The sequence below is a fragment of the Sceloporus occidentalis genome, unplaced genomic scaffold (genome assembly GCF_023333645.1).
Source record: "Sceloporus occidentalis isolate IW3139 unplaced genomic scaffold, rSceOcc1.0.p SCAF_13, whole genome shotgun sequence".
Classification (NCBI taxonomy): domain Eukaryota; kingdom Metazoa; phylum Chordata; class Lepidosauria; order Squamata; family Phrynosomatidae; genus Sceloporus; species Sceloporus occidentalis.
In genome coordinates, this window is record NW_028316993.1 from 1339747 (window position 1) to 1366653 (window position 26907).

The following is a 26907-nucleotide window of genomic DNA, read 5'->3' on the forward strand; positions in this document are numbered from 1 at the left end:
TGGGCGAGCCAATGGAGGGAACAGGAATGATGGTATGGACAATAGGAGGACAACATCTAGAGGCCCACACATTCATACCGCCTCCTGGCTTAGTCATTCACCAAAAGCGCATTGGATGAAAGGAGTATGTGAATGCATTAATGAAATGGAGGCCTCCGTGCTCAGAGACTTTGGGTGCATCTAGTTAGTTGGCAGTGAGCACTCAAACCATGCTCAAAGACCCTCTTTCCCCCTGCTGCCCAGAGATTGCTGGCAAACCTGTGGCCCTCCAGACGATTTGACCATTATGCCCTCACCGTTGGCCAGGATAACTGCGGTGATGGAGTTCGGCATCATCTGAAAGGCCTCTGGCAGTGATAAAAAGAGGCTCCAGAGTGAAGATTAAGCCTTCCTGGGCTTTTGTTCCTTTCGCCCACACACTTTTGGAAGACCAGCTGGCAATATCCAAAAAGGAAGAAAGATGGCAAAACCCAGCAGAGGAAGGAACTGCAGTGCCACCCTGTGGGAGGCCTTTGGGCAGCCCTGGCTGCCTGCTTAGCTGCCAGCCAGCCACAAGCCTTCAGAAAGTGGGCACACAAGAGACTGGAGCTCCCAGCATCCCTATTTGCCTGCTGGGAGGTTTTCCTGCAAAGCTTCCTTGGACTGGCGCAGCCGACGCAGAACTCCTCCCGGGTGCAAAACAAACAGGCTTTTGAGATCTTACAAACCAGGAACCTGACATTGCAGCACTAAAATGAAAAACCATACCTAGACATTTTGGAGGCACTGGTGCAATCCATTACCTATTTCATTGTGGAAGGAAAACCAAGCATCTGTTCTATGTGGCTGGGATCCTGTCGGTTAGTCCCAGAGTTGCCAGATCTCGGGGCCTGGCCCCAAGCCTCCAATTTTCATGGGACGTCTCCAGCCAAGAAAACAAGGCAGGCTACACATTCTCTAGTTTTGGGAAGCTTAGCTCCAGGCAAGAGGGAAAGAATGTAAGCAGATCTCCAGCTCAAAACCAGTAGAGCACATTTGCTCCAATTTCCAATGTTTAACTAACCGGTTACAAAGCTTGCAAAGGCTCGCCAAGGAAGCTTAGGTATTTCTTTAGCTTCTTTCCCTCTCACTCATCACGATGCCGGGTCTCACTTTCTACTCTGCTCTGAATCCAGCTTTTGGCAAGAAGGCAAGATTAAAGGTTTGTAATCCCATCCCAACACTAGTCATGTCTCCATATCCATGGGCTCTTTATCCACGGATTCAAGCATCCATGGCTTGAAAATATTCAAAAGGGGTATAAGTTCCAAAAAAAGCAAAACACTACTTTCCTAGAGAGATCTTGTAGCACCTTTGAGACTAACTGAAAAAAGGAAATTGGCAGCATGAGATTCCATAGACTTCAGTCTACTACTTATTTGTAAGCCACTCTGACAGCCTTTTGGCTGAAGAGTGGGATATAAATAAATGATTATTATTATTTTACTATCCATTGTATTTAATGAGACTTGAGCATCCACAGATTTTGGATTCCACGGTGGGTCCTAGTACCAAACCCAAGCGGATACCAAAAACCAACCAGGACTTGGAACAATTGCTGAAGCTCATGGAGGAAAGCGCCAAGGGTAGGATCAATGCTAAACATTGTGGTCCGAAAGTGCAAATGTAGAACTCTGAACACTAAAGTGAGGATTTGCTTGGCCAAAAAGACAGGCAAATGGCTCCATGAAGATCAAGCCTGAACTCTCACTGGAAACCAGTTAGGTTTAAACAGCACAACTCCCATCTCTGCTAAGGAAACACACACATGCACGGCTTCAAAATGGGTTATTATATTACTGGCTTTATTTGTTATTTATTATATAATACAAATATGTGGGATTCTTTGATACAAAACATTTGGAAATAAGATATAAAATACCTCCCCTTAAACCCTTACTATTTTCACATCCAGGCAGGGTGGTTGGGAGAGGACAAGTCTATCCACGCTGCAATTATTGCCGTCCAAGATCACTTCAAGGGTCAGGGCTCCATCCTATGGAAGCTTGGGATCTGTAGTTTGGTGAATGCCTTGCTAGACGGCTTTAGTGCTGTGGCTTTCAAATACTGATCCTCCTGAACTTCAGATCCTCAAATCTGGATTATCCATGTGTTGTTGTTTTCTTGGCAAGGTTTTCCACAGTGGGTTGTTTATTGCTTTCCTTTGAGACTGAAAGTATGACTTTGCCAAGGTTACCAGTAGGTATCCATCGCTCAACTATGATTCGAACCCCGGTCTCCCCAAGTCCTAGTCAAATCCCCAAATGGCTGCACCACACTGGCTCCTTATTAGCCATACTGGTGAGGCATTCTGGGAGCTGACGTCTAAAACATCTGGAAAAACAGAGGTTTAGACCCACTGCTCAAGGGTTAGATCCATTAGATCAGGATCCCTTGGGAACTGTGCTTCAAAAAGCTGCAGCTCATATCCTTTTCTCAGGATACTACAGAAATGGTAGCTCAGTGCAGATCAGCCCTAGAGCTGTCTGATGTATACTTCTCAGTCTCCACCACCAAATCCCAGGATTCCACAGGATGGAGCCATAACATGCTATAGTGGTATCAAGCAGCAATAACAACATAGTGTTAATACACACAGAAACTGTTTGCCTCGCCTTTTCCTCCTTCTCTATGGGTGTATCTACACTGCAGAAATAAAGCAGTTTGGCACTACTTTAACTGCTACGACTCTATCCTACAGAATCCTGGGGTTTGTGGTTTGGCGAATGTGACGTATTGGTTTGAGTGTTGGATTGTGACTCTAGAGACCAGGGTTCGATTCCTAGCTCAGCCATGAAGCCCACTGGATGATCTTGGACAAGTCACATGCTCTTAGCCTCAGGGTAAGGCAATGACAAACCTCCTCTGAACAAACCCTGCCAAGAAAACCCCAAGACAGGGTCATCGTAAGTCAGAAACGACATGAAGGCACACGACAGACACCAGAGCTCTGACAAACCAGGCCAGATATGTCATCAAACTACAAATCCCAGGATTTGATAGGATGGAGCCATGACAGTTAAAGTCGTGCCATACTGCTTTATTCCTGCAGTGTGGACAAACCCTAAGTCACAAGGTGTTCACCCAGAGGGAAGAACACAGATCCAATGGCAACTTGGCTGGCAGCTCCTTTTTTGACATTCACAAGGCTTTTGCTCATTCAAAATGCTGCCCCTCTGCCAGCCACAGCAGAGGATCAAGGCCAAGTTTTGGGAACTGAACCTGCAGTTCAACAGCTCCGTTGAGAGGAGGCTGGTACGACCTCCTTGCATCCCTCCCTCTCCCCACCCCAAACCACAGTTGCCCCATGCAATCATCCTTCTCCCCTTTTTCCACCCCCCAAATAATATACACACCCTTGGTGCAATGCTACCCCTTCCTAGAGCTCCCATTTTGACCACCTTTTGACATTTGGTGCAATAACATTTGGAGATTTTCAAATTCGATCATCTGACATCGAGGCAAAGGTTTGCTTGCTCTAAAAAGGAAACACATCCATCGGCCAAAACTGGTCCTTTACTTAATAGATTATCTGAGGGCCACCAATAACATCCACAAAACCCTCCCTGAAAAAAAACTAATTTTAGCCAAATCTTGCCTCACCCTATAGATTTCTTCATAGCTGCCTCCACCAAGATGGGGCACAACTGGAGCACTGCTATCCGGCAACATCCACAATTGGAAATGTTGATGGGAAATGGTTAGACCGTTTTCCCATTCCGTCTGCAAAGGAACCAATGAATGATTTTGATTTTGCCACTTTATATAAGGAACACCCATTTGACTGTGCCATTGTATTTAATGGGACTTGAGCATCCACGGATTTTGGTAAACACGGGGAGCCCTGGAACCAAACCCAAGAGGATACCAAGGGCTCACTATACAGCCTTCCCAGCACTGGGTTTTCCTTAGCTGTCTCTCATCCAAGTCCTAACCAGGCCTGACCCTGCATAGCTTCCAAGTCCTAACCAAGCCTGACCCAAATAGTAACCACATTTGTTCTTTAGCTTAGCTTGGGGCAAAGGAGAGGAGAATCTTTTGGTTGCTCAGAGAAAGTTGGGGGGGGGGGGGAGAGGAAGAAACACAGTTCTATGGGCACATAGAAGGGGTACCAGTCCAGCTGGCACCTCCATGCAGGATGTCTTGAGGTTGTGAGAATGAGTGAAATTCCATTATAGTCTCTGCTAGGAATAAACCCCCCTCCACCTAGCACACCAAAAAGGAGAGGAACAAAAATTTTGCTTTGGAAGCCTTCCAAGGAAACATTCCCCAGAGTAAGAGCTCATAAATTTCGACTGTTCCCTGCTGCACCCCTTTTCACCTCAGTCGCATCAGGGTTTCCTTGACCACCCCAAAACATCCTGCTTTGCAGCCCTTTCCATCCTGAAACTCCATTTTTTTTTTTGGTGATGGGGGGGGGGGTCATGTCAAAGACAGGTCTCTGAGCCATAGGTGACAAGAAGACTCAAGATGCTGCCCAATCCAAGTTGGAGCAAGGGGATAATATGGTGTATGTGTTTGGCTCTGATGACCCATGGAGTAGACTCTATGAGGGAAGACGTTGTGTGGGGCACGATAGGGTGGCTATCTAAATTGTCCGGTCCCTAGAGAAAGATAGTGGTCACAGTTCTATTTCAAAGGTTTTCTGCCGGTCGCCAGAAAAGGGGTTTGGGACAGAAGGGGCCTTGTTGGACTCCAAAGCAGCCCACTGCTCTTCAAAGGGGTCGGGGGGCTCGTGGCATGGGGCAGGGGGCACCGGCTGGGTCTGCTCAGGAGGCCAGGCATTCCCGTTGGCTTTGGGTTGCATTGTGGGGCCCAGCAGGTTTTGAGGGAAAGGACTGGCTTTGGACCCTAGGTTTGTGGCAGGCGCCTGTGTGGCTGAGCAGAAGGCATTGGCCACCATCTGGGAGGGAGTGATGCCCACCACTGGCACGCTAGGCATGGAGGCGTATGGCACTGCCGGCGGATAAGCGGCGCTCATTGGCACAAAGGCCGGCGTCATGTGAGGTGGGACAAACATCCCCAGAGGTTGTGGGGCAGTGGCAGTATCATAGCTCAAGGGGAAGGCAGGCATCGCTACCGCAACGGCCACCTGCTGCTGGGCCTTGGCAGCCTTGGCCACCTCCTCCAGCCAGCGTTCGGCTTCTGACGGTGTCCGCTTGTGCCCAGGCTGGAATGGAGGAGTTACTGAGGCTCCGGCAGAATTGCTGGTCCATGTGGAGGGAGCTGGAAAGAAAAAGAGAGGACAAAGGAAGTTCTATTTATCCCCCTCGAATGAGAAACAATGAGAAGCCAGCCCCACCAAGATGCCACAGCTAAGCTTACCTGTGCCGCCCCCTTCCATGGGCACTGTGGCAGTGGGATGGCCAAGGGTACCATTGAGAGGTGCACTACTAGGCGGCTCCCCAGCCGGCTGGGTGAGCGAGGCATCGATCTGACTGCAAAGGGCGGTGATCCCATCCGAATCTCCATTGGGCGTGGATTCAAGTTCTATCACTGCCAAAAGAAGAGAAGGAAGAGTCCATGAATAAGCCTCACACCATCCAGGGGTTCACCCACCCACAACCCGATTTGCTTCACTCTTACTGCAGTCTCTGAAGCGGCTGGCACACTGCAGAGTCAATGCAGTTTGACACTGCTTTAACTGCCATAGCTTCATCCTATGGAATCCTGGGATCTGTAGTTTGTTGTGGCACCATAGCTCTCTGCCAGAGAAGGCTAAATATCTCACAAAACAACCAATCTCAAAATTCCATAACATTGAGACATGGCAGCAGTTATAGCAGTATTAAACTGCATTAATTTTGCAGTGTAGATGCAACCTGACTCTTGCTTTAATTTTTTATACATAGCAGTTCACAATTGTAATACATATTACAAAGAAAATACCTACTCTTTCATATCTTCCAATTACTGTATATCTCTCTTTTTTTGCCACAATCTGAAGTCAGACTTGTTAAATCCTGCACTATTTACATTCTGAAGCGATTGCTCTGAAAATCATTTGAAGACCATAATGACTCTATTTTTGTTGGAGATTATGCTCTTGGATCAGACCAAGTCACCCAACTAGTGGATGCTAGCCAGCATCCTACAAACACAGCATGAAGCTTATGACCTCTTCTTCTTGTTCTCTCAGTTACACATATGCGCAAGACAGTTTCTGCCACCAGCATCTTGTAATTTGAGATAGTCTGCCTTGGCCCATGGAAACTCAATTTAGCTATCACAGATCACAGACAAGACACAGGCAGGCCCCCAGAAGTGTTGAAGAGTCACACCACATCCCTCCAAGATAGAATCATGGAGTTGGAAGGGACCTCAAAGGCCACCCAATCCTAGGTAGGTAGAGCATCCCCAGCAGGTAGCTGTCCAGCCTCTTTCTGAAGGTATCCAGAGAAAGAGACCCATCAATTCCATGGCCAAACCATTCTCGCGTTTTAATGTTTAGCTGAAATCTACCCTGCTTTTAACTTAAAATCATTAGACCTGATCCCACCCGTTCAGGCAGTGGAGAACCAAACTGCCCCTGCCCCTTGTTTGCAATGCATTTTCCCCATCTATTTCTGGATTATACTAACCTGCATCACCATTGTGCCCCTTGCGCTGCAGGGTGGAGGGCAGTTCGTTCAGTCGCAAAGAGAGCTGTCTCTTGAAGGGCGAGTTCTTCTGGCTCAGGGTGGGGAAGCCCCGGAAAGAGCCCTGCCGTACCAGCTGCTCCAAGGGGGCATGGCGGCGAGGGATGGCATGGGCGCTTCCTGCTTCGGCCTTCTCTTCTGGAGACATGGCCCCCTGAGGCGGAGAGGCACTGGCAGGTTGCGCAGGGGCCGGAGGAGGAGCTGAGGGCACTGCCACTGCTTCAGCTATGGAGGAAAGACATAGCCTTATGGGGAGGTCAACTCCGGTGAAGATAACCTGGAGTCCCCCCACTCACCCACAATGCATGGGCAACCCTCCACTAGTCCCTCAAACTACTCCTCTGTGAACCGTTTTTATTTATGTACAGTTGGCCTTCTACATTCATTGAGGTTAGGGGTACAGGATCCCCAGGAAAGTGGGAAATCTGCAAATAAAAGAAACACTATTTATTTTACCTGGAATAACACCTCTCTAGGAATCCCTAGGTCCTTGAGTGCAACTCTGTGGCTAACACCCACCAGAGAATCATGCTGGAGGACCTAGAAACACTTAGAAAAGTGTCTTCTCCAGAAATCTCTAGGCTCTCCATTGCAAATCTAAGCTCAGTGTCCAGCAGTGTCATGCTGGAGGATCTAGAAATGCCTAGGGAGAACCTATTACGAAAATTTGTGAATAGTCAAATCCACAAAAGTCAAAGCCCCAAATGTGGAGGGCTGACTGTAAAATATTTCTACATTTCCTTTTGAAGGGAGGACTCGCCAAGACCAAGTGCACCAAGTAAAAATTAAAAATGGGTGGAAATCACAGACCTGCAGAGCTTTCTCAGCTTCAGCTCCCAGCAGCTCCCTCCACAATATAACCAATGGTGAAGAATGCTGTGAGTTGCAGTCCAAAGAGGGTCATGATTCCCACTCGTGAGTTCAAAGGGTGGCAAGAAAAGCCACAGAGGTCCCTGCCGCTGTCTTTCACAGAACACCATGCTACCAGAAGACAGCTGGATGTATAATCACTTACTGGAAGTCACACTCTCTGTCTCAGAATATGTCAATGGCAAACCCCCTCTGAACAAACTTACCAAGAAAACCCTACGGTAAGTTTGCCTTAGGGTCTCCATAAGTCAAAAAATGACTAGGAGGCACACCACAACAAACAATATGCAAATATTCCCAAATCGGGGGGGGGGGGGGATCTGAAATCCAAAATACCTCTATTCCCAAACTTTTTGGATAAGGGAGACTCAACCTGTATTTAAATATTAAGCTATAATTCAGACACTGGAATCACCTGGCCCTCCAGAGGTTACTGCAACTCCCAGCAGCCAAGCCAGCATAGCCCATAGTGAAGAATCCTGGGAGTGGCAGTCCCATATATGGAAGGCCACACTATTTGTACTTCTGCTGTTAGATAAAGTGGAAGAAAAAGACAATCCGCCACTCAGAACTGTGGCCATGTGAAATGTTTTGCTAGGCCCCCAAGGAATGGGAGTTTCGGGCAAGCAATCCAAATACAAATGGGCACAGTTTGGGCACGGATGTTTACACCAGACACCCAATGCTAGGGGCTCCTACCTTTCTTCCTGTCCTGGGGGGGACGTGCTCCCGAGGGGCGCGTGGTGGTGGGGCCCGGCAGGCGGAAGGAGCCCTCTCGTGCGAAGCTGGTGCGAGTGGCATCGAAAGAAGCCGTCACTCCACACTCCTTCTCCCGCTTCTGTTTGCGCTCCAGGCAAGCAGCAAAGGCACAACCTACGGCGTGGCTCAAACGTTCACCCTGGGATACGGGAAGGGGGTAGACGGGTGGGCAGAGAGGGAGTAAGTAGAATAGGTGGGTAGGAAATTGAGGCAGACAGTGCCAAGCAGGGGCACAGCTATTACTGGAGTGTCAGGGCATTGCCCTTGGGCTTCCAGCTAATGGGGGACTCTATCCACCATTTGTCCTGTCCCTAGGCAAAATGGCTGCAGTGGACAGACAGCAAAAGTTGGAGGAAGAGAGAGAAACTGGGACATTTGGGAAAGTTGGTGGGTATGAGGGCCACATGATCCCCAACCCTGTACAAGGAGAAAGCCACGAGAACATTTGTGATTCCAATATGCACCCATTCACTCACATACGAAACATGTGTGCCTCCACTTCAGCACTTATGAATCCAGAACCACAACAATGCCACCCACCGAATCTTTCAGTGCCAGGAAGCAGTGGCAGATCCAGCGGCGGGTGGTGCCATCCCTGCAGATGTAGGAAAATGCTTTGTCGAAGTTGCGATCAGGAGCACAGAAAGAAACCTTCTCAATAGTTTGGTCCACAATCAGATCCTGAGAGGCAGGTAGAACAAAGTGCAGAAGATGTGTTAAGCCCAAAATGCTGGATATAAATGAATTCCATATTTTTGCAAAGTTGTCTCCCCTTGTCGCTTCAGCTTTCATTGACACTTTTTCAGCTAAAGCAGTCCACCAAAGCCTATCCAGGTCGCATCAGACCTTAGATGGTCACCACCCTTCCCCAATGTGGCCAAATTTCATGACCTGGACTCTGTTCCCCAGTCCTCAGAATAAGGGGGAAGAATCTCAGTGCAAAAGTGCTGTCTTGAAAAGTGTGCAAAAGTAGACTTTATTAGACTTGGTGTTTCTGATTTGAATGGCGTATCACCAGGGCCTACTGCCTATGACATTTTATTTGACATCTCAAAGGATCGTCCCTAGGGCTTCAGGGTTTCAGGGTGTGAGAGTGTTCTGACATAGAAACCTCCCCCAAGAACTCCAGCAAAGAGGCCAGGAGCTGAACTCGGGTCATTCTGCCCACAAAACATGTTCTCTTCCTCATGAGCTGCAGGTATACACAGCCCTTCAATCTCCTACCTTGGTCTTGTCATCCACAACACGCAGCCCATCAGCTGAGACCCAAAGCACTGACTTCACAGATTTGCGGCCACTCTGTAAAAGCAAATTCTTATTGTTAATAATAATAATAATAATAATAATAATAATACAGGAGATAGTATCATGAAGGATTTTTGTAAGCGGAAAGAAATTGTTCTGGAGAGCAAGCAGTAGGGGGAGGCCTTTGCACTGTGCCTTCCTTCTTCGCCACCACCCAGGGCTCATTCGCACTGTGAAGCTATAACACTATGAGTCCACTTTAAGTGGCATGGCTCCATCCTATGGAATCCCAAGACTGGCAGTTTAGGAATGGGCATTTAGAAATGCAAAAATGGGGCAGGCTACAGATCAGTCTCATAGTCCCATTTTTGCATCTATGTGGTGAATATGGCAAAATGTTATTATTGTGTGCCTTCAAATCATTTCCGACTTATGGCAACCCTAAGGCGAACCTGTCATGGAGTTTTCTTGGCAAGATTTGTTCAAAGCAAGTTTGTCACTGCCTTCCCCTGAGGCTGGAACATGCGACTTGCTCCAGGCCAGTGGGTTTCGTGGCCAAACAAAGAATCGAACCCTGGTCTCCAGAGTCATAGTCCAACACTTAAACCTCTACGCCACGCCGGCTCAAATATGACAAATACTTGCTTCAAATACGCCAGATGGCAAAAGAGAACCTTTTAAAGAATTTCTTTAATTCTTGTGATTTGAAGGCAGAATATGACAAATACTGCCTTCAAAGCACAAGCATTAAAGATATGCTTTAAAAGGTTCTCTTTTGCCATCTGGTGTATTCTGTGAGTCGTCATAGGACTAAATCTATCCACCAGCTGCAAAGAGTGACGCAGCCCTTCCGGAGGGTGTGGACTCTGCCTGAAAAACTGATACAGCCCTACCTGCAACCCTTCCTTTCCCACAATAGAGAAGACACACATAGACACACACAGAGGTATCTCCAAAGAACCAATATACCACAACGTCAGATACACTTTGAAGTAAGCTTGGCCTCTGCCACAAAGCAGATGGGTTTTGGAGTCCTTGTTAACATCAGGGCCAAACACTGACCATTGTCCAATGGCATGAAAACGTTAACTTGTATTAGTAACCTTGCTGGATTCTTTTTGCATTTCCTTTGCAGTTTGAAGCTGGGGAAAATATATGAAGACTGAGAACCAACTGGGGAGTGAATTTTAATCTGTTGCTAATGTGCTTGTACAGCTCCATAACTACTGGGGAGAGATGAGTTATGCTTAATCATTTTGATTTTCTCTGCTTCTGCACTTTAACTACTGCAGTTAAAGAATTCAAAGATATAGCCGTGTTCGTCAGCAGAATCAACATGTAGAGATCTTGTAGTACCTTTGAGACTAAATGAAAGAATGCTTCTGAGGAAGTAGACAAGTCTAAGAAAGCTCATGCTGCTAATTTCTTTCTTTCAGTTGGTCTCAAAGTGTGCTTACAAATCATTCACACAGTTGATGTGATCTTGAGTGGGATCCTTGCAGCCCTTCCAATGTTGCTGGACTACAACTCTCAGCATGCCTCGCCGGTTATATGTTGGCTAGAGTGCTACCGACACTTCGCATCCAAATATATACAGAAGGCCCCTATCATCCAACATTTTACAGATGAAAACCAGGGACATGAGCGAACAAGAAACACCAGAGAGTGGTCAAGATGGCAAAAAGTCAATTGAAGGATCTGTTCTTTCATTTGCTTTACCTTGGGGTGCTACACTCCAGCCCAAGGCCTCCTCATATGTCCAGAGATGAGGATTTGAATTGATTGCCAACCAAGGGATAAGTCTAGGTAGAATTTGAGGGGTTGTGAGGGTATGCTGGTCCCTATCAGAGAAAGGGCTGGAATGCTTCTGTTCTATACCTCCTGTTGCATCATTTACTACCAATACAGCTTATGCCTGAACAGTAACATGTGTCAGTGTCCGACACCAAAACAACCTGTGGAAAGGCCTGGAACTACCTCAAGTCCCAAAACAAGAGATCCAACTTCCCCTTCTTCCTCTCTCCATCCTTCTTCTGGGGCTCATTCACACGACACAATTATAGCATTACATTCCACTGAAACCCACATGGCAACATCCTACAGAAACTTGCGACTTGCATTTTAGAGAAGGGGCATTTAGTATTCTCAATCAGAGAGATCTAAAGCCTTGTTGCTGTTGTTAGCTGCCTTCAAGTTGACCCCGACGCATGGCAACCATGGGGATGAGACATCTCCAAGACTCCCTGTCCTCTACTGCTCTGCTTAGGTCCTGTAAATTCATACCTGTGACCTCCCTAATGGGATCTATCCATCTAGTGTACAGTTTTTCTCTCCTTCTGTTTCCTCCACCTTTCCTAGCATTATTGTCTTTTCTAATAGTTGTGTATTGTCATGATGCGGCCAAAATACACAAGTTTCAGTTTGATCATCTTGGTTTCCAGGGAGAGTTCAGGCCATCCACAGTATCAACACAATTCTCAAATGAATTTATTTTCTTCTTATCCGCTTTCTTCACTGTCCAGCTCTCACATCTGTACATGACGACAGGGAATACAATGGCTTGCATGATTCTAACCTTAGTGCTCAGTTGTACGGCTTTACTCTTTAGAATCTTTTCTAGCTCTTTCATGGCTGCCCTTCCTATTCCTAGCCTTATTCTGATTTCTTGACTGCGGTCTCCTCCCTAATCGATGCTTGATCCAAGGTACGGGAACTCTGCAGATCTCAGGAATCCACAGGCTGTTGCCATGGCAGTTAAAGTGGGATATTGTGCTATAATTGTGCAGTATGAATGGGACCCTGGAGGGAGACAAAAACACTGTGCCAAGCTCAGAAGGACCTTGGCTCCCTTGTCAGCCCCCAACTCACCGCTTTCAGCTTCTTGACAGCTTCTTCACAAACATGCATACCCCGGGACTCTTCCACTTCAGCATGGCCTAGATACTGCAGGGATGGCAGAGGAGAAGAAGAGGTTCAGCACAAGGGGGTATACAGTGGTTTCGCAGCAGAACCGGTGATTGGGCCCTGCATCGTCCAGAAGGAAACAGTATTTGGCTCATGTGGACATAGCCTGAGAAGGTCATCCATGGTGCTGGGGTCCAAGCCAGCCAGCCAATGGAAAGCACACACATCCCGACATGCTCAGGGAGCCAGGTGGCACTCACCCGCACAGGGAAACTGCAGCGTCCCTTGCGTACAGCCTCTTCATCCGCTTGCCACTGGTGGGGTCGGCTTGCCTCTGGGACATAAGCCGGCTTCTTGCGTCTCAGACTCTGCCGCAGCTTGTTCATTGCTGCGCCCTGTGGGCCTGTGGAAGAGAAGGGGCAGGCATGAACGCTAATGAAAACATGATCCATGGACCCCAAAGCCAAGGAGAAAAGGGAAAGAGAGAGAAGCTGTTGAAAAGACAAGACTGGCAGGAACCAGGATTCTGGGGATAAGTGTAGCCTGGAGGTTGGCTCCTAAATGGAAAGCCACTTGAAAAGAATCACGAAGAAGCGCATGGCTCTCTATGGGGAGTAGAGAAGAGTTCAGGGGACCACAAAGGGGTGTAGCTATGAAGTGGGCAAAATGAGGGCACTGCTGCCCCAAATAGGAATTATGCCTCCCGCCCATGCAAATTTCCTTCAGTTCCCAAATTTCTAGCACTGCAGTACATTAAAACCTCAGCTGAACAGTGAAAAATACAGTTTGGGTATTCAACCCTATAAATGCATGGAGTGGACATAAGTCAATAGGTGACTTGAACACACACACATACACATACCAAAAACAGGGAAGAAAAATTACCAAGGGAACATGGGAAATGCAAGAGTTCTAGCTGTGAATGATTTTCAGTGATTCAGGCTGCATCTACACTGCAGAGTTAATGGAGCTTGTCGCTGCTTTAACTGCCATGGCTCCATCCTATGGAATCCTGGGACTTGCATTTTGCTGAGGTACCAGAGCTCTCTGACAGAGGTGGTTAAATGTCTCATAAAACTACGAAGACTGCCATTCCATAGCATTGAGCCATAGCAGTTAAAGTGGTGTCAAAAATTGCATTATTTCTGCATCGCAGATGTAGCCTCACTTTCTGCAATGCTAGAAATCTGGAGAAGGAAATTTTCTTATTTGGGAAGGCAATGCCCTCATTCTGCCCTCTTTCCCGGTGCCTACAGCTCTGGAGTTACACTGCCATTGCGGGGCGGCATTGAAAAAGAGTCTTTTTTTTTCCTGATCCCACCTTGCCTCTCGGCCAGCAAATGGGAAACAAAAACAGGATTTAAGCACAGCAGCACCAAGTTAGGGGTTCTTCCCTTTCCCTTTTTCTTCCCTTTCCTCCTCCTCTTCTTCCCCTCTTCCTTCTCCTCCTCCCCACAACCCCACTTTTGCAAACATGAGTTGGGACCCACGTCACGTCTCCCCCAATCTCCCCAGTACCAAGATCAAAGGAGGACCACTGCAGAGGATGCAAAGCAACGGGTTGTTTATGCTGGGTTTTGAGCATCTCTCTCCTTTCCAACTTTGATCTCACCCTCTCTGATTTAACTGGGACATCTCAATTTAAGATGAATTCCCACACCCTTCAGCCCAGGAGGAGCCTGGCCTCAAACAGTCTGCTCAAAAATTAACTCCTCTACTCTTAAAGCATCCTTCCACTCATGTGCAGGAATGGGCTGCAGAGAGCAGCAACAACAGAAAATGCTCTGTACATTCTCAGAAGCACTCTTGCAAGGGCCAACTCTTGGTGCTCAATACTAGGCTCCAAACCCAAGTCATGTCTTGAATGAATGAACCCCTTTCTTTTGCAGCTACAAGGCAAACCCACAACATACAAAACGAATTAATTCCATAGTTGTTTTGGGGTTTTTTGGAATATGTGGCCATGTTCTAGACAAAAATAGCTAATGCCAAAAGATGGAAAGACGTCACTATTCCGACAAAAGAAGATCGGCTGATAAAGACAATTAAACTTGCTGAAATGGATGAACTGACAATGTCGATTCAGGAGAAATCTTTGAATCGTTTTAAGAAAGACTGGCAAGCACATTTCAAATGAGTTGATTCTCTTCCGCTCAGCTTTCTTCACTAGCTTTCCTAAGCGTACATAGAAACCGAAAACAATATGCAATGGATGATTCCGATTAGCAAATCAAAATACTTTGGTATTTAATGATGCAGTGGGCCCTTGGTATCTGCTGGGGTCTGGTTGCAGGACCTCCCAGTAGATACCAAAATCTGTAGATGCTCAAGTCCTATTATCAAGCTGTGGATTCGACATGGAGGGCCGACTGTATTTTGGATCTTTTCAAGCCGTGGATGCGTGAATCTGTGGATAAAGAATCCATGATCTCTTTAAGGCTCTTTTTGCTTTCGAAAGGAACAAAAGTTTGCACATCTCTGCGGAGCGGATGGATGGGTGTTTTGGTGCATCTGTACACCCCAGAGAGACAGACGCACCACACCACACCCACACCTGCCTCCTCTTCCTCACAGATGGCCCAGGCGATTACATCTGCCTCCAATCGCCAGAGTACAGACGACAACCTGGGGGTTGCTTTTGTGCATAGCGTGTGCCCTACACAATAGCCACAAAGCCACGCTCCCTCCCTCCGCCCTACAACTCCCAGCCTCCAGCCCCCAGAGCGGATTGGGGGGGGGATAAGAGAGACAGAGACACACACAAAAGGAGCTCCAGACGCTGGACAAGTTTCGTCCCACCCGGAACCAGCCCCAAATGACTCTGACCCTTCTTGTTGTGTTGGGGGGCAGTGCATATTGAAGGGGGTGGCTTTGCTTAAGGAAAGGGGGTTGGAAAGGAATGAAGATCTCGGGATTTCTAAGGAAAGACCAGGAGGCCTGGCCTTTTCAGCAAAGTCAAACTTTCCCTTGCAACAGCTGCACCAAGAGCGGGTGGGAACAAAAGGGAGGAACGTGGGCCCGCCGTTCCCCCACTGCCCCCCACGTTGGGGGAGACAGCTGCCCCTGAATGACTTGCATGGATGGGGGAAGCCCCCAACACCTATGTGTGTCCAGATCCCCCCCCCCTTGCACACTCACACATACACACTCAAGTACACCAGCTGTACTGGGCAAACATTTGGCCAAAAGGGAATTGTTTCCTTAGCTGCCGCCAGAGTGAAAGGAGGCCATCCCTCCCTTGGCTGGCACACAGGGGGCGGCCAGGGGGGCTTCGGAGAGTCTGGTTTAGCAGATGGGAGCCATTTCCAGACAGGGCTATAGGGGGGAGGGTCTCGCCTTGAAAAGAAAGCTGGTAGAAGGGGGGGAGAAAGGGGGTCTTTACCCAGGCCAGGGCAAAGAGGCACAATGGAAAGTACAAAAAACATCTAATGGGGAAGATGGGATGGAGAGAGAGACTGTGTCTTCTCAGCTGGACCATAAGATGCTGGAGTGATCTGTTACAGGGGCTTCAAGGTGCTAAATCACCAAATCTTGTATTGCATCCTGGATATCTTCCTTTAAAGTCTGGATTAAACTTGAGAGTAGCTCTGCTGTCCTCATTGACAAGCGCTGCATCTGCGTGGCAGAAATGATGTAAAGTCAGCTCTCCTTATCCACGGATTTTTATCCACGGATTCAAGCATCCACAGATTGAAAATATTCCCAAAAACTTATAAATTCCTAATAGCAAACCTTGATTTTCCATTTTATATAAGGGACAACATTTTGTTATGCCATTATATTTACTGGGACTTGAGCATTCATGGATTTTGTTATCCGTGGGGGGTTCTGGAACCAAACCCCAGCGGAAAACAAGGACCCACTGTAGTTTGACTGCCATGACTCAGTGCTATGGAACTGCATCGAGGAAGGAAAACATGTTTGTTAAAAAGACGGCTGACAAATACTAGTTGCATGCAGCTGGAAAGCAGGAGGGCTTCAAATACATCAAGATTGTTTGTATTAGAGTTGAAAGAAACACAAGAGTGAGCCTGCATATACACTACACTAAATGCATGAGTTAAACTGCATTTGTAGGCAGTTGTGAGAGCCCGAAATTGAGCTTTTTTTTCTTTAATGGGGTGGAAGGGACCATGGAAGTGGAATTTGAGGGTACACAAAACCCACAAACGACATACTCTATATTCCTGTTTTAAAAGTTCCATTGCACACCAGCCAGCAGCTGTCAGCTCTCCAGCCAAGCTGTCCTCCAGTTATGTCTTGGAAAGAAAGCATCCCGGCCCATTGTGGCTTTCTCCAGCCACCGCATGCCTAAAGATGTCAAGATGCTGCTAAATGGTTCAATAGGATCTTAATGGTTTTGTTACAGGAAAATGCAACATGCAACACAAGGATTGTGTCGGTCAGTAAGGACCTCCTTGCTAGGTTGGGTCAAGATCTGGTGTTGGGAAGGAGCTGAGAAAAGAGGACCTCCAGTCACATTGTTGTTGTTGTTAATGCATGCCTTCAGGTAACTTCTGACTTTTGCTAACTCTAAGGTGACCCTATCATGGGTTTTTCTTCGCAAGTTTCTTCAGAAGGGGTTTGGCATTGGCATCCTCTGAGGATGAGAGAGTGTGACTTTCCCAAGGTCACTCAGTGGGTTTACATGATCAGGCCAAGATTCGAACCCTGATCTCAAGAGTCCAATGTTCAAGCCACTACACCACTGATTCTCCATTCACTGCTGTATACAACTGCCATGACAACATCCTTTGCAGTCCTAAGATGTATAGTTTATTCACCACACACACACACACACACACACACACACAAATACCAGTATTCTCCTGGTACTATAAATACCTCAAAGTGTAGTAATTATTCTGCAAGAAAAAAAACACATGGATACACACACACACGAATGAAACCATGTGTTTTTTCTTGCAGAATAATACCTGCACCGCACTTTGGGGTATTTAAATACCAGGAGAATTCTGCAAATGAATATTTGGGGTTATTCATCCTGTGAAGATCAAATAGGCAAGAATTGACATCCGTAGCCAGGGAGGAACATAAACAGAAGGGAGCTAAGCTCACTTTGCCTCCATCCTGTAGCTATAAGCCCTGCCCCAAACAATGCAAACAATGGAAGGATCTCGTTCTGTGCCTACAGATTTGCCGCCATAAACCCAGGGTTAAGCCAGCCCCAAAGAGATCTGCCTCTCTCTATTTGATCCCGCCTGTTGTTGTTGTTGGTTGTTTTTCTCCTTCTCCGACTTGACCATTAGCTTAACAGCTTTTTATCTGCCTTCATCCGCTCTCTCTCCATCACTCAGCCTTCCAAGCGAAAGTGGGATGAAGTGGGGGAAGAGAGTCGGAAAGAGATGGAGAAGAGATCCCTGGCCATTATCAAGGGCTCTCAAAAGACAGATTCCCCAGGGGAACAGTGATCTGCATACATCCGCAAGGCAGGGATCATGTTCCCGGATGCTGATCCCAGACAGCATCATATTGGGGGGACATGTGGAAAACCAGAGGACCCCACACAGCATTGTGTGTGGGTTGTGTGCCTTCAAGTCTTTTCAGTCTTATGGCGACCCTAAGGCGAATCTATCATTCTTGGCAAGATTTGTTCAGATTTGCTTCTCCTGCCCTTTTGGTATTCAGTGGCCATCCTAGCAACCTAAAGCCAAATCTAGGCTTTCTGAGCCACTAGTTCTAGACCACAGATTCTTCTCTATTGTTTTGGGAGAAGGGACCAGGATTTAGCTGGTCTGGTTATTGTATACCTACATTGGATACCAAGAGCCCACTGTATAACGTCTGGTTATTCTATGGCCAGATTGGGCTCTTGGTATCCAATGTGATTTGGTTCCAGGACCTCCCACAGATAACAAAGTCCCACAAAACACAATAGCCTAGTACAATGGTGTCCCCTGCATAAAATGACAAAATTAAGGTTTGCAATTTGGAACTTATACCTTTCTTTGAATGTTTTCAAGCCGTGGGTACTTGAACCCATGGATAAAGAGGACCAACAGTATTCTATAACTGGAGGCATCATTATTGTATTCAAAGAGTCCAAAGCTGCCCTGTGTGCCACCTTGCCCACCTGTAGAAATGGAGATCCCTCCTTCCCAAACTACCCTTGAAAAGCCATCTCTGCCCTCAACCACCCCCACATATCACATTCAGTCAGCAGGGAGCAGAGGAAAAGCAGAAGGGCTCCTGCTGTTGCTGCCACCCACAGAAACTTGGAGAGTCAGCCGTCTCTTTCTCTCCAACCGGAACATGCAAAAGCAAGGGAAGGCCCACCAGCCTCTGATCCGACGCAACTGGGATGGAAGAACTCTGTGCGTATGTGGCTTCATTGAGCCAAGAAGCTAACAGCAGATGCACAGAGAGCCAGTGTGGTGTAGTCTAGAGCAAACCTAGGAGTCCTTCTGCAGTTCCCTTGGTGGAGAGCATCTACCAAAGCAGCAGCTGCATCTCTCTGGAGCAAATTGAGCCTTGTTGATGGCCAGTAATAATTGCAGCTTATGTCCCAACTTCCTGACTGCGCTGCCAAAGTCTGGGAAGCCATGAACTCGGCTGGCCTCCTTACTCCAGAAGCCAGAGCGCAACAATGGCTGTGCCAGAGCCGGGGAGAGCAGAGACACACTCTTTCTCTCTATCCATCCCTCTCAAGCACAACAGAGCAATGCCATGGCTCACCCTGGAATGTACAAGAAGACAAGAGAGCATTCCTCTGAGCACATGCAGAGTGCAATTGTCTTTTCCCAATCAGCTCCTAAGGAAACACAGCAAGAATCCACCAACTTCAGCCTGTGCCAGATTCAGGGAGAGCAAAGACACTCTCTTTCTCTCTCCCCACCCAGCTCAAGCACAACATAGCAATGCTTTGGCCCAGCCTGGCGAGTACAAGGAGACAGAGAGCATTCCTCTGAGCACATGCAGAGTGCAATTGTTTTCTTTCCTTGACTCCTCAGGAAACAGAGTCAGAATCCACCAACTTCAGCCAAGGAGGCCATAGGACTTGGCTTCTGGGCAAGCCACAGACCTGATGGCAGGGGAAGGCTAGATTCCCTTTTATTAGGTGATTTCCTTTTCTGCATTACTTCTCAATCCTTTCAGCTACAGCCGACTTTACAGCCCATCAAGAGGTGACAGGTTCTGCAGTTGGAAAGCTCTAGCTATGTGTGTATGTGTATGTTGTGTGTCCTCACATTGTTTCAGAATGATGGCAGCCCTATCATGTGGGGTTTCTGGCAAGATTTGTTCAGAGGAGTTTGCCATTCCCTTCCCCTGAGAGAATGTGACTTGCCCACGGTCATCCAATGGGTTTCAGGGCTGAGCAGGGATTCGAACCCCGGTCTCCAGAGTCGTAATCCAGGACTCAAACCACTATGCCACACTGGCTTGTGGAGCAATTCTCAGTTTGCAGCAGGGCACAAGAGTGGCACCATGATCAGCCACTGGCATTCACCAAAGCTGGAAAAGCCCTCAGCAGTGTAAGTTTCTCTGGATGGCTCCTACCATTCAGATGGACAGGACTGGTTGTGAATCGTCCCCAAAGTCACAGAATCATACAGCAGGGTTTGGGACTTCCCTGCTAAGTTTCATAAGGACCAGCAGCCCTTTGTAAACAAGAGAATGGTTGCAGGGAGGATACATTGCCATGACATCCACAGGCTCAGGAGCAGTGATGGCTTTCCAAGGCTAGGGCTTGGCCTTGCAAGGCACCAGATGGCAATAAAGATGCCTCCAAATATGTGCACAAAGGCACTATATGTTCACTGGGAAGAGTCACAGCACACCAACAATAGACCACATGTCTGTTGCATGCAAAAAAAAAAAACAAACCCTTCCTCTAGGTTTGATTTCATCCCTCACTCACTGCTATCTCTAACTTGGACTGGGCACCAAGACCCTGAAGAGACAGTTACTAGGTGATGTACTGAATTAATTAGGCCCCATAGTCTTACTCAGGGTGCATCTACACTATGGAAATAACACAGTTTGACCCCACTTTAAGTGCTGTTCATCCAATGGGATCCTGGGCTGCGCACTTTTACAAGGTATTTTGCCTTCTCTGCCAAAGAGAGCTGGTGCATCACAAAATGCAGGCAAAAAACAGACAAATAAAAGGGATCGTTGTTGCTGTGTGCCCCTTCAAGTCGTTCCTGTCTTATGGCGACCCTAAGGGGTATCATGGAGTTTTCTTGGCAAGTTTTGTTCAGCCATTGCCTTCCCCTGAGGCTGAAAGAGTGTGCCATGCCCAAGGTCACGCATTGGGTTTCTTGGCAGAGTTGGCATCCGAACCCTGCTTTCCAGAGTCCTAGCCCAATGCTCAGACCACAACGCCATGCTGGCTCACACAGCCAAGTACAAAAACCCAAGAACTCTGGCTCCAGTGATCTTCTGACCTTGAGAAGATCTGCTATGATCTTCATGGGGTACCATTCCTGATAGTCTCACATCTTTTTATTCACTAACCACCAAGAACCCTGCCTAAGCCCACCTGTGGGGCTTTGGAAATGGGATATGCATCTGCTTAAAAAGCAGCTCTGAAGTGGTGCCTTCAACACTTCCCCATCTTCTCTACTTGTCCTCTTAAGTTTCTAAAATGCAGGGCACAGACTCATCTGAAAAAAGACAAGGTCACCAGCCAGACTCTGAAACGCTCTGAGACAGACGGGGACAAAATGGGGTGCTCCGCCATTCAAGCCAATGGGGCTTGAATATCGGCAAATTTCCGTTTTCGCATGGAGGTCTGGAACAGATCCCCCACAAAAACAGAGGGGTGACTGTATACTCGACTATAAATTGACCTCATGTATAAGTCGAGGACAGGTTTGGAGGCCAAAAGTATGGATTTTGATATGACCCATGGCTAAATCCAGGGTAAAACTTAGGGCCACGTAACAAAGGATCTAAAGGACGAAGCAAAGGAAAACACTGCCAAACAACTTAACAGAATTCCAGCAGGCATAACTGTTTGTAGTCATCCTAAAAGTTAGATGGATGCGAGAATAGAGGAGGACCAGTGCTTCCAGGACAGATTATACTTTGCCTTTCAACAGCACACGGTTCCTATTTTAAAATAAGAATTGAAGTACAGTACTAACATTGACCCACGGATAAGTCGACTCCAGTTTTGGGGGTCAGTTTTTTAAACTAAGATTTCTAGACTTCGAAAGCTGTGGATGCTTGAATCCATGGGTAAAGAATCCACGGATACCGAAGGATGAGTGTATTCGTTGCAAAAATACCTCAAGTCAGACAAAGGGGATGGTGAACCCCTAATGTGCAGCTTGCACCCCAGAAGCAATGCTTGCACATGGAGGGAGGCCAAAGCAGAGAGAGAAAAGGCAACCCATGCAAACCCCGTCAAACCAGATGGAGGGGCGCCTCCTCTTCGCCATCAATATTCCCTATAAGTGAGGCTCAACTCCAAAACCTATTCTCTCAAGAGGCAGGAGATGGAAAAGGCTCGGAAGTTTGCTTGTTCTTAAAAGAGCCCCATAAAGTCAAAAGGAAAATAAATGAGGGTGGCGGCGATGGGTCGCTCTCTCTGGCCGGTGCAAGGTGCTGGCACCCGTCCCTTGAAGGGGTGCCACCCATTCATGCCACCCAGTTTCCTCTTGCAAAAAACAACAACACCCCTTCCTTTGAATCCACTGCCAAGGAGAGAAGCCAAGCTCTTCCCCATTCCCTTGAAGGAAACTCCTGGCCTCCTCCTCCATCCATCCATCCATCACAATCCTGGCAAGACCTCTGGGCAGCTCCCCTTTCACTGCAAGCATTTTTGCTGCCAAGGCAACTTGGGGGGGGGACATCCAACTTGTGGGGTGGGATGAAGATGGAAGGGGGGGGGCATAAATGAACCTGCTGCCTGACCTTTGAACATATGGAGGGGATGAAAAGTTTGGAGACGACCCCCTTAATACAAAATAATTGTATTAAGTATACAAGTATACAAAGGGGGGGCACCCATATGTATTGTCCCCCCAATGCAAAATCCAACCTGGGTGGGGCTGATCCTTGCAAGGCAAGGCAAGGCAAGGGGGTCTTTTTGCTAGGAGGGAATCCCACCCACCCCAGCCTGCCACCCCCCAAAAGAAACCCTTCCTGGTCCCTTCCCAGTCCACCCCCTTCTTGTGGGGCAAGCCGGAAAGGGTGGACCAAAGGCAGCTGGAAGTCCAGGGATGATGGAAGAGGAGGAGGAAAGGCAGTGGAAGGGGGGGGGGGGAGAGGAAGGACAGCCTCCTTTTGCATTGCAAGGAGAGAGGCCCTTGCAAATGGAGAAGGAGGGGGATCTGTGAGGCTGTCACTAGGAAAGAGGGGCTGGATGATGGAGGAAGAGGAGGTGCCTTTGGGAAGGGGGGATCCCCAGAACAGGAGGGGGCAGACAGACACACATACACACTGATCCCAAGGAGGAAGGGATGAGGGCCTGGAAGGAAGAGTCAGCTCTCCAAGAAAGGGGGAAAGAGACAGACCTTTTAAGAGATATATCAGAGCCCCCCCCCCATTGCATGGCATTGCCCAATGTACTGCACCCCATTTAATTGCATTGCACACACCCACATTGCTTTGCATGGCCCACATGTATGGCACCCCCATCGCATGGCACTCCCCACGACATTACACCTCCGTGTCATTGCGTTTCACGTTGCGTTGCATTGCCCAATGTATAGCACCCCATTACACTGTATTGCGTTGCACCCCCCTCACTGCATTGAACTGCCCAATGTACTGCACCCCCATTGCGTTGCGTTCCCCATTACGATACACCCCCATTGCGTTGCATTGCCCCAATGTACTGCACCCCCATCGCCTTGCGTTCCCCATTACAATACACCCCCACCGCACTGCATTACACCCCAGTTGCACTGCCCCAATGTTTAGAACCCCTATTGCCTTGCATTACATTTCCCAACGTACTGCATCCCCATTGCATTACATTGCACCCCATTACATGGCACCCCTTACATTGCATTACACTACTCCACTGCACTGCATTGCATCCCCCAGTTATATTACCCCCCATTGTATTGCATTGGCCAATGTATTGCACCCCCATTGCACTGCGTTGCCTCGCCCTCTGCCTCTGCCCTCCTCCTGGCTTTACCCGGATCCGTGGGGCCGCCTCTTCCCGGCTGGGCAGCATCCACGCCGGGGAGCGAAGAAGAAGAAGGCCCCGGTCCCCCTCCTCTTGCTCCGGCCTCGCCCTCCACCCTCCGCGGAGGCGCCTCCGTCTTGCGAGTTGCAAGGCAGCCTCTGCCTCCTTCTTCTCCTCCTCCGCTGCTGCTGCTTCAGCCTCCGCTGCTGCTGCTGCTGCTGCTGCCCTACGCACGCGCCTTTTCCTCCCGGGGAAACATTCCAGACCGCCGAGGCCACGCCCCGGATGCTACATATGCAAATAAGGATACGCCCACCGCCACCACAACTGGGCCGAGAGAGAACCCGGCGCTCTCCTCCTCTCAGCCAATACCAAGCGTCTATGCAAATCCGTGTCAGCCACGCCCCCTTTCAGACCTCTCGCTGATTAATATTCCAAGTCAGTGTCATTTTTTAAAAACCTCAGCCCCGCCCCCAGCCTGCTATTGGGCCGCCGCTTATAAATATGCAAATAAGCCCCGCCGCCCCTCCCAGTTGTAGCTCCATATGGAAAGAAGGGTTTGCAAGCGTCCGCGCTGCAGGAATAATCCGGGTTGGCACCGCTTTGGCTGCCAGGGCTCAACGCTGTGGGATTTAGCGGTAATGTGACTTCCAATGCCAGAGCTATTGTGCACATTATGCTGGGGAGCATAATTCTAGGCATAAAATAATAATAATAATAATGCCACCTTGGGTCCCTGTATTGGGAGAAAGGCAGGCTATGAGAATAATAATATTATATATTAAATAAATAAATCTCAGCACAGAGAAATGTAAGGCACTGCACTTAAAAAGGAAATGCATAGATATATGATGGAAGACATCTTATTTAAGGAGATCTAGGAGCCCTAGTAGACCACAAGTTGAACATGAGCCAACAGTGTGACACAGCAGCGAAAAAGGCCAATGCGATTCTAGGCTGCATCAATAGACGTATAGCAATATAGGAAAGTAATAGTGCCACTGTATTCTGCCTTGGTCAGACCCCACCTGGAATACTGTGTCCAGTTCTGGGCCCCACAATTCAAAAAGGATGTTGAGAAAGGAGCGTGTCCAGAGGAGAGGGACTAAAATGGTGAAGGGTCTGGAAACCATGAAGCCCTATGAGGAAAGACTTAGGAAGCTGGGGATGTTTAGCCTGGAGAAGAGAAGCTTAAGAGGTGATATGATAGCCCTGTTTAAGTATTTGAAGGGATGCCATATTGAGGAGGGAGCAAGCTTGTTTTCTGCTGCTCCAGAGACTAGGACAATGGAGCAATGGATGCAAGCTGCAGGAAAAGATTGGAACTGATCTATCTATCTATCTATCTATCTATCTATCTATCTATCTATCAGGGTGGAGGTGTGAACTGGGGAATCCTCGTTCTGCAGGTGAACTTCCCATTGATCTTTCTGGCTGGCTATCATGGCCATAGTATGCCAGAATAGAGAAGCCCTTGTTTGGCCTGAACCAGTTCCAGGGCTCTTCTGATCTTCCTCTTCTCCAGGGCAGCAGGGGTGACTCTGATGAAGATACAAATACACCAGGGACAAGCCCTTGATCCCCAATGCACTGTGATCCCCATCTCCCTTGTGTCTGGCTGGGCATCCCAATGGATGTTCTTTCGCTGCTGCCATCCGGGGGCTCATTCCATTCCAGGCTGGAATAGAGGAAATGGTCAGTGCAGCTGCTTTCAAAACAAACGCAGCAGCCGGATTCACAGACAAACACAGAGTGATGCTGCCAGTCCCCCGGCGGCACACAACGGCCCACGCTTGCCACGTCACACCAGAAGATGCAACCCAAGACTCAGAAACCCCCTTTCATGCTTCCCCTACTCTTGCAATTCATGTACATTGGTCTGGAGAGGACTTAAGGTCATGTGTATCTGTCTGTGACTCTTTTCTCCACCTCTGGAGCAGAACGCAAAGGGAGGAGGGCTCCAAGAAAGAAGCACACTGATGCTCTCTGAACAAAAGGGCGCATGAGAGTGCAAGAACTGAGAAGGCCAAGGGTCCATCCTCCTGTCCTGCAACTGTGCCTGAGGTTCAGTGAGCCAAGAAAGAAAGGAGAAGGAGATGGCAAAGACAGCTGGTGTGCCTCCAGCCCTTGTTAGTTAAATAATTAATGGTTAGTTGGTTGGCTGGCTGGCTATTTAATCAACTAATTAGCCAGCCAGGCAGATTTCTTGATAATCCTCCATCCAGGTTTGGTAGGAACAGCCCCGGTTAATCCTCTCCCGTCCCACTTTTCCAGCTGCTTTTAAAATGCCCCGGTTTCTCTCTCTTCCATCCACTTTCTCCCTTGGTCCCCACCAGACCTGAATGGCTGCAAACTGATTTCAAAGTGCAAAAGGAGTTTGCAACTCAGTAGTGGAGGCAGAGGAGGAACAGGGACGAATCTTGCCCTTCCCAGTAGGCCAAGGCAAAAGTAAGCTGCTGCGGTTGCTCCTAGTTTGCGTCATTCTCTCCATTATTAACATTTGCCATCTTGACCAGACTCTTGGCCACTGAGGTCCCCAGTTTTCATCTGCATGATGTTGGAGGATATGTGTCTGAGCACTAGCCGGCTGGTTAACTAACCAAACAATTCAATGATTCTAACCCTAATCTTAATAAAGATTGTCGTTGTAGGGCTACACAATGCCCTGTCTTCATTCTCTAGTATAGTCTCAGTTTAGTCATCTTTGCCTCCAGGGAAATTTTGGGCTTGATCTGCTCTAGGACCCACCTATTTGTTCTTTTTGCTGTCCATGATATTCTCTTCTCCAGCATCTCAAATGAATTTATTTCCTGCGTGTCCATTTTCTTAATCGTCCAGCTCTCGCATCCGTACATGATGCCAGGGAATACAATTGCTTGTATGATTCTCACTTTCATACTTAGTAGTATATCTTTGCTCTTTAGGATCTTTTCTAGATCTTCCATAGCTGCCCTCTCCATTCTTAGTCTTCTCCTGATTTCTTGCCTTCAGTCCCCATTCTGATCTATGTTTGATATGTATAGGAACTCTTTTACTATTTCTATGCCCTCATTGTCTAGATCGAACTTGTGAAGATCCTTCACGGTCATTATTTTTATGTCCAACAGTAAGCCTGCCTTTGCACTTTCTTCCTTGACCTTTCTCAGTAGTTGCTCCAATGCTTTCTGCTAATAGTATGTATAGTATTATAAAGCATATCTGAGAGGGTACTCAACTAGCCGTTGTGGGTGGAAAAGAAGAGGAAGAGGAGGAGGCGGCGAGGGGGAAAGTGATCATCGGCTTCAGATATTTTCACACACCCTTCCAGTGGAAAAACATACTCTCTTCTTTGGGAGCTGCGGTTCTAGAGAATAATACTTAAATCAA

General features: G+C 47.9%; 1 protein-coding gene across 1 annotated transcript; it reads right to left on the minus strand.

Moving 5' to 3' along the window:
* Window positions 1-1813: 1813 nt before the first annotated feature.
* NUMBL (NUMB like endocytic adaptor protein) lies at window positions 1814-23728 on the minus strand. The gene is made up of 9 exons (XM_089478500.1): window positions 23551-23728; window positions 12695-12837; window positions 12399-12473; window positions 9510-9584; window positions 8826-8966; window positions 8226-8424; window positions 6600-6881; window positions 5344-5514; window positions 1814-5244 (listed from the first exon to the last, which is right to left on the minus strand). Exons 2-9 carry the CDS (start codon window positions 12818-12820, stop codon window positions 4640-4642), a joined length of 1674 nt encoding a protein of 557 aa, XP_089334626.1. The 5' UTR covers window positions 12821-12837; window positions 23551-23728; the 3' UTR covers window positions 1814-4639.
* Between the last annotated feature and the right edge of the window lie 3179 nt (window positions 23729-26907).

Coding starts and splice junctions, on each gene's coding strand:
- NUMBL (XM_089478500.1), bottom strand. CDS start 12,820: ATGAACAAGCTGCGGCAGAGTCTGAGACGCAAGAAGCCGGCTTATGTC. Junction 8,967..9,509: donor TTGTGGATGACAAGACCAAG/GTAGGAGATTGA, acceptor CCTGCCTCTCAG/GATCTGATTGTGGACCAAAC. Junction 5,245..5,343: donor CATGGAAGGGGGCGGCACAG/GTAAGCTTAGCT, acceptor TTTTCTTTCCAG/CTCCCTCCACATGGACCAGC.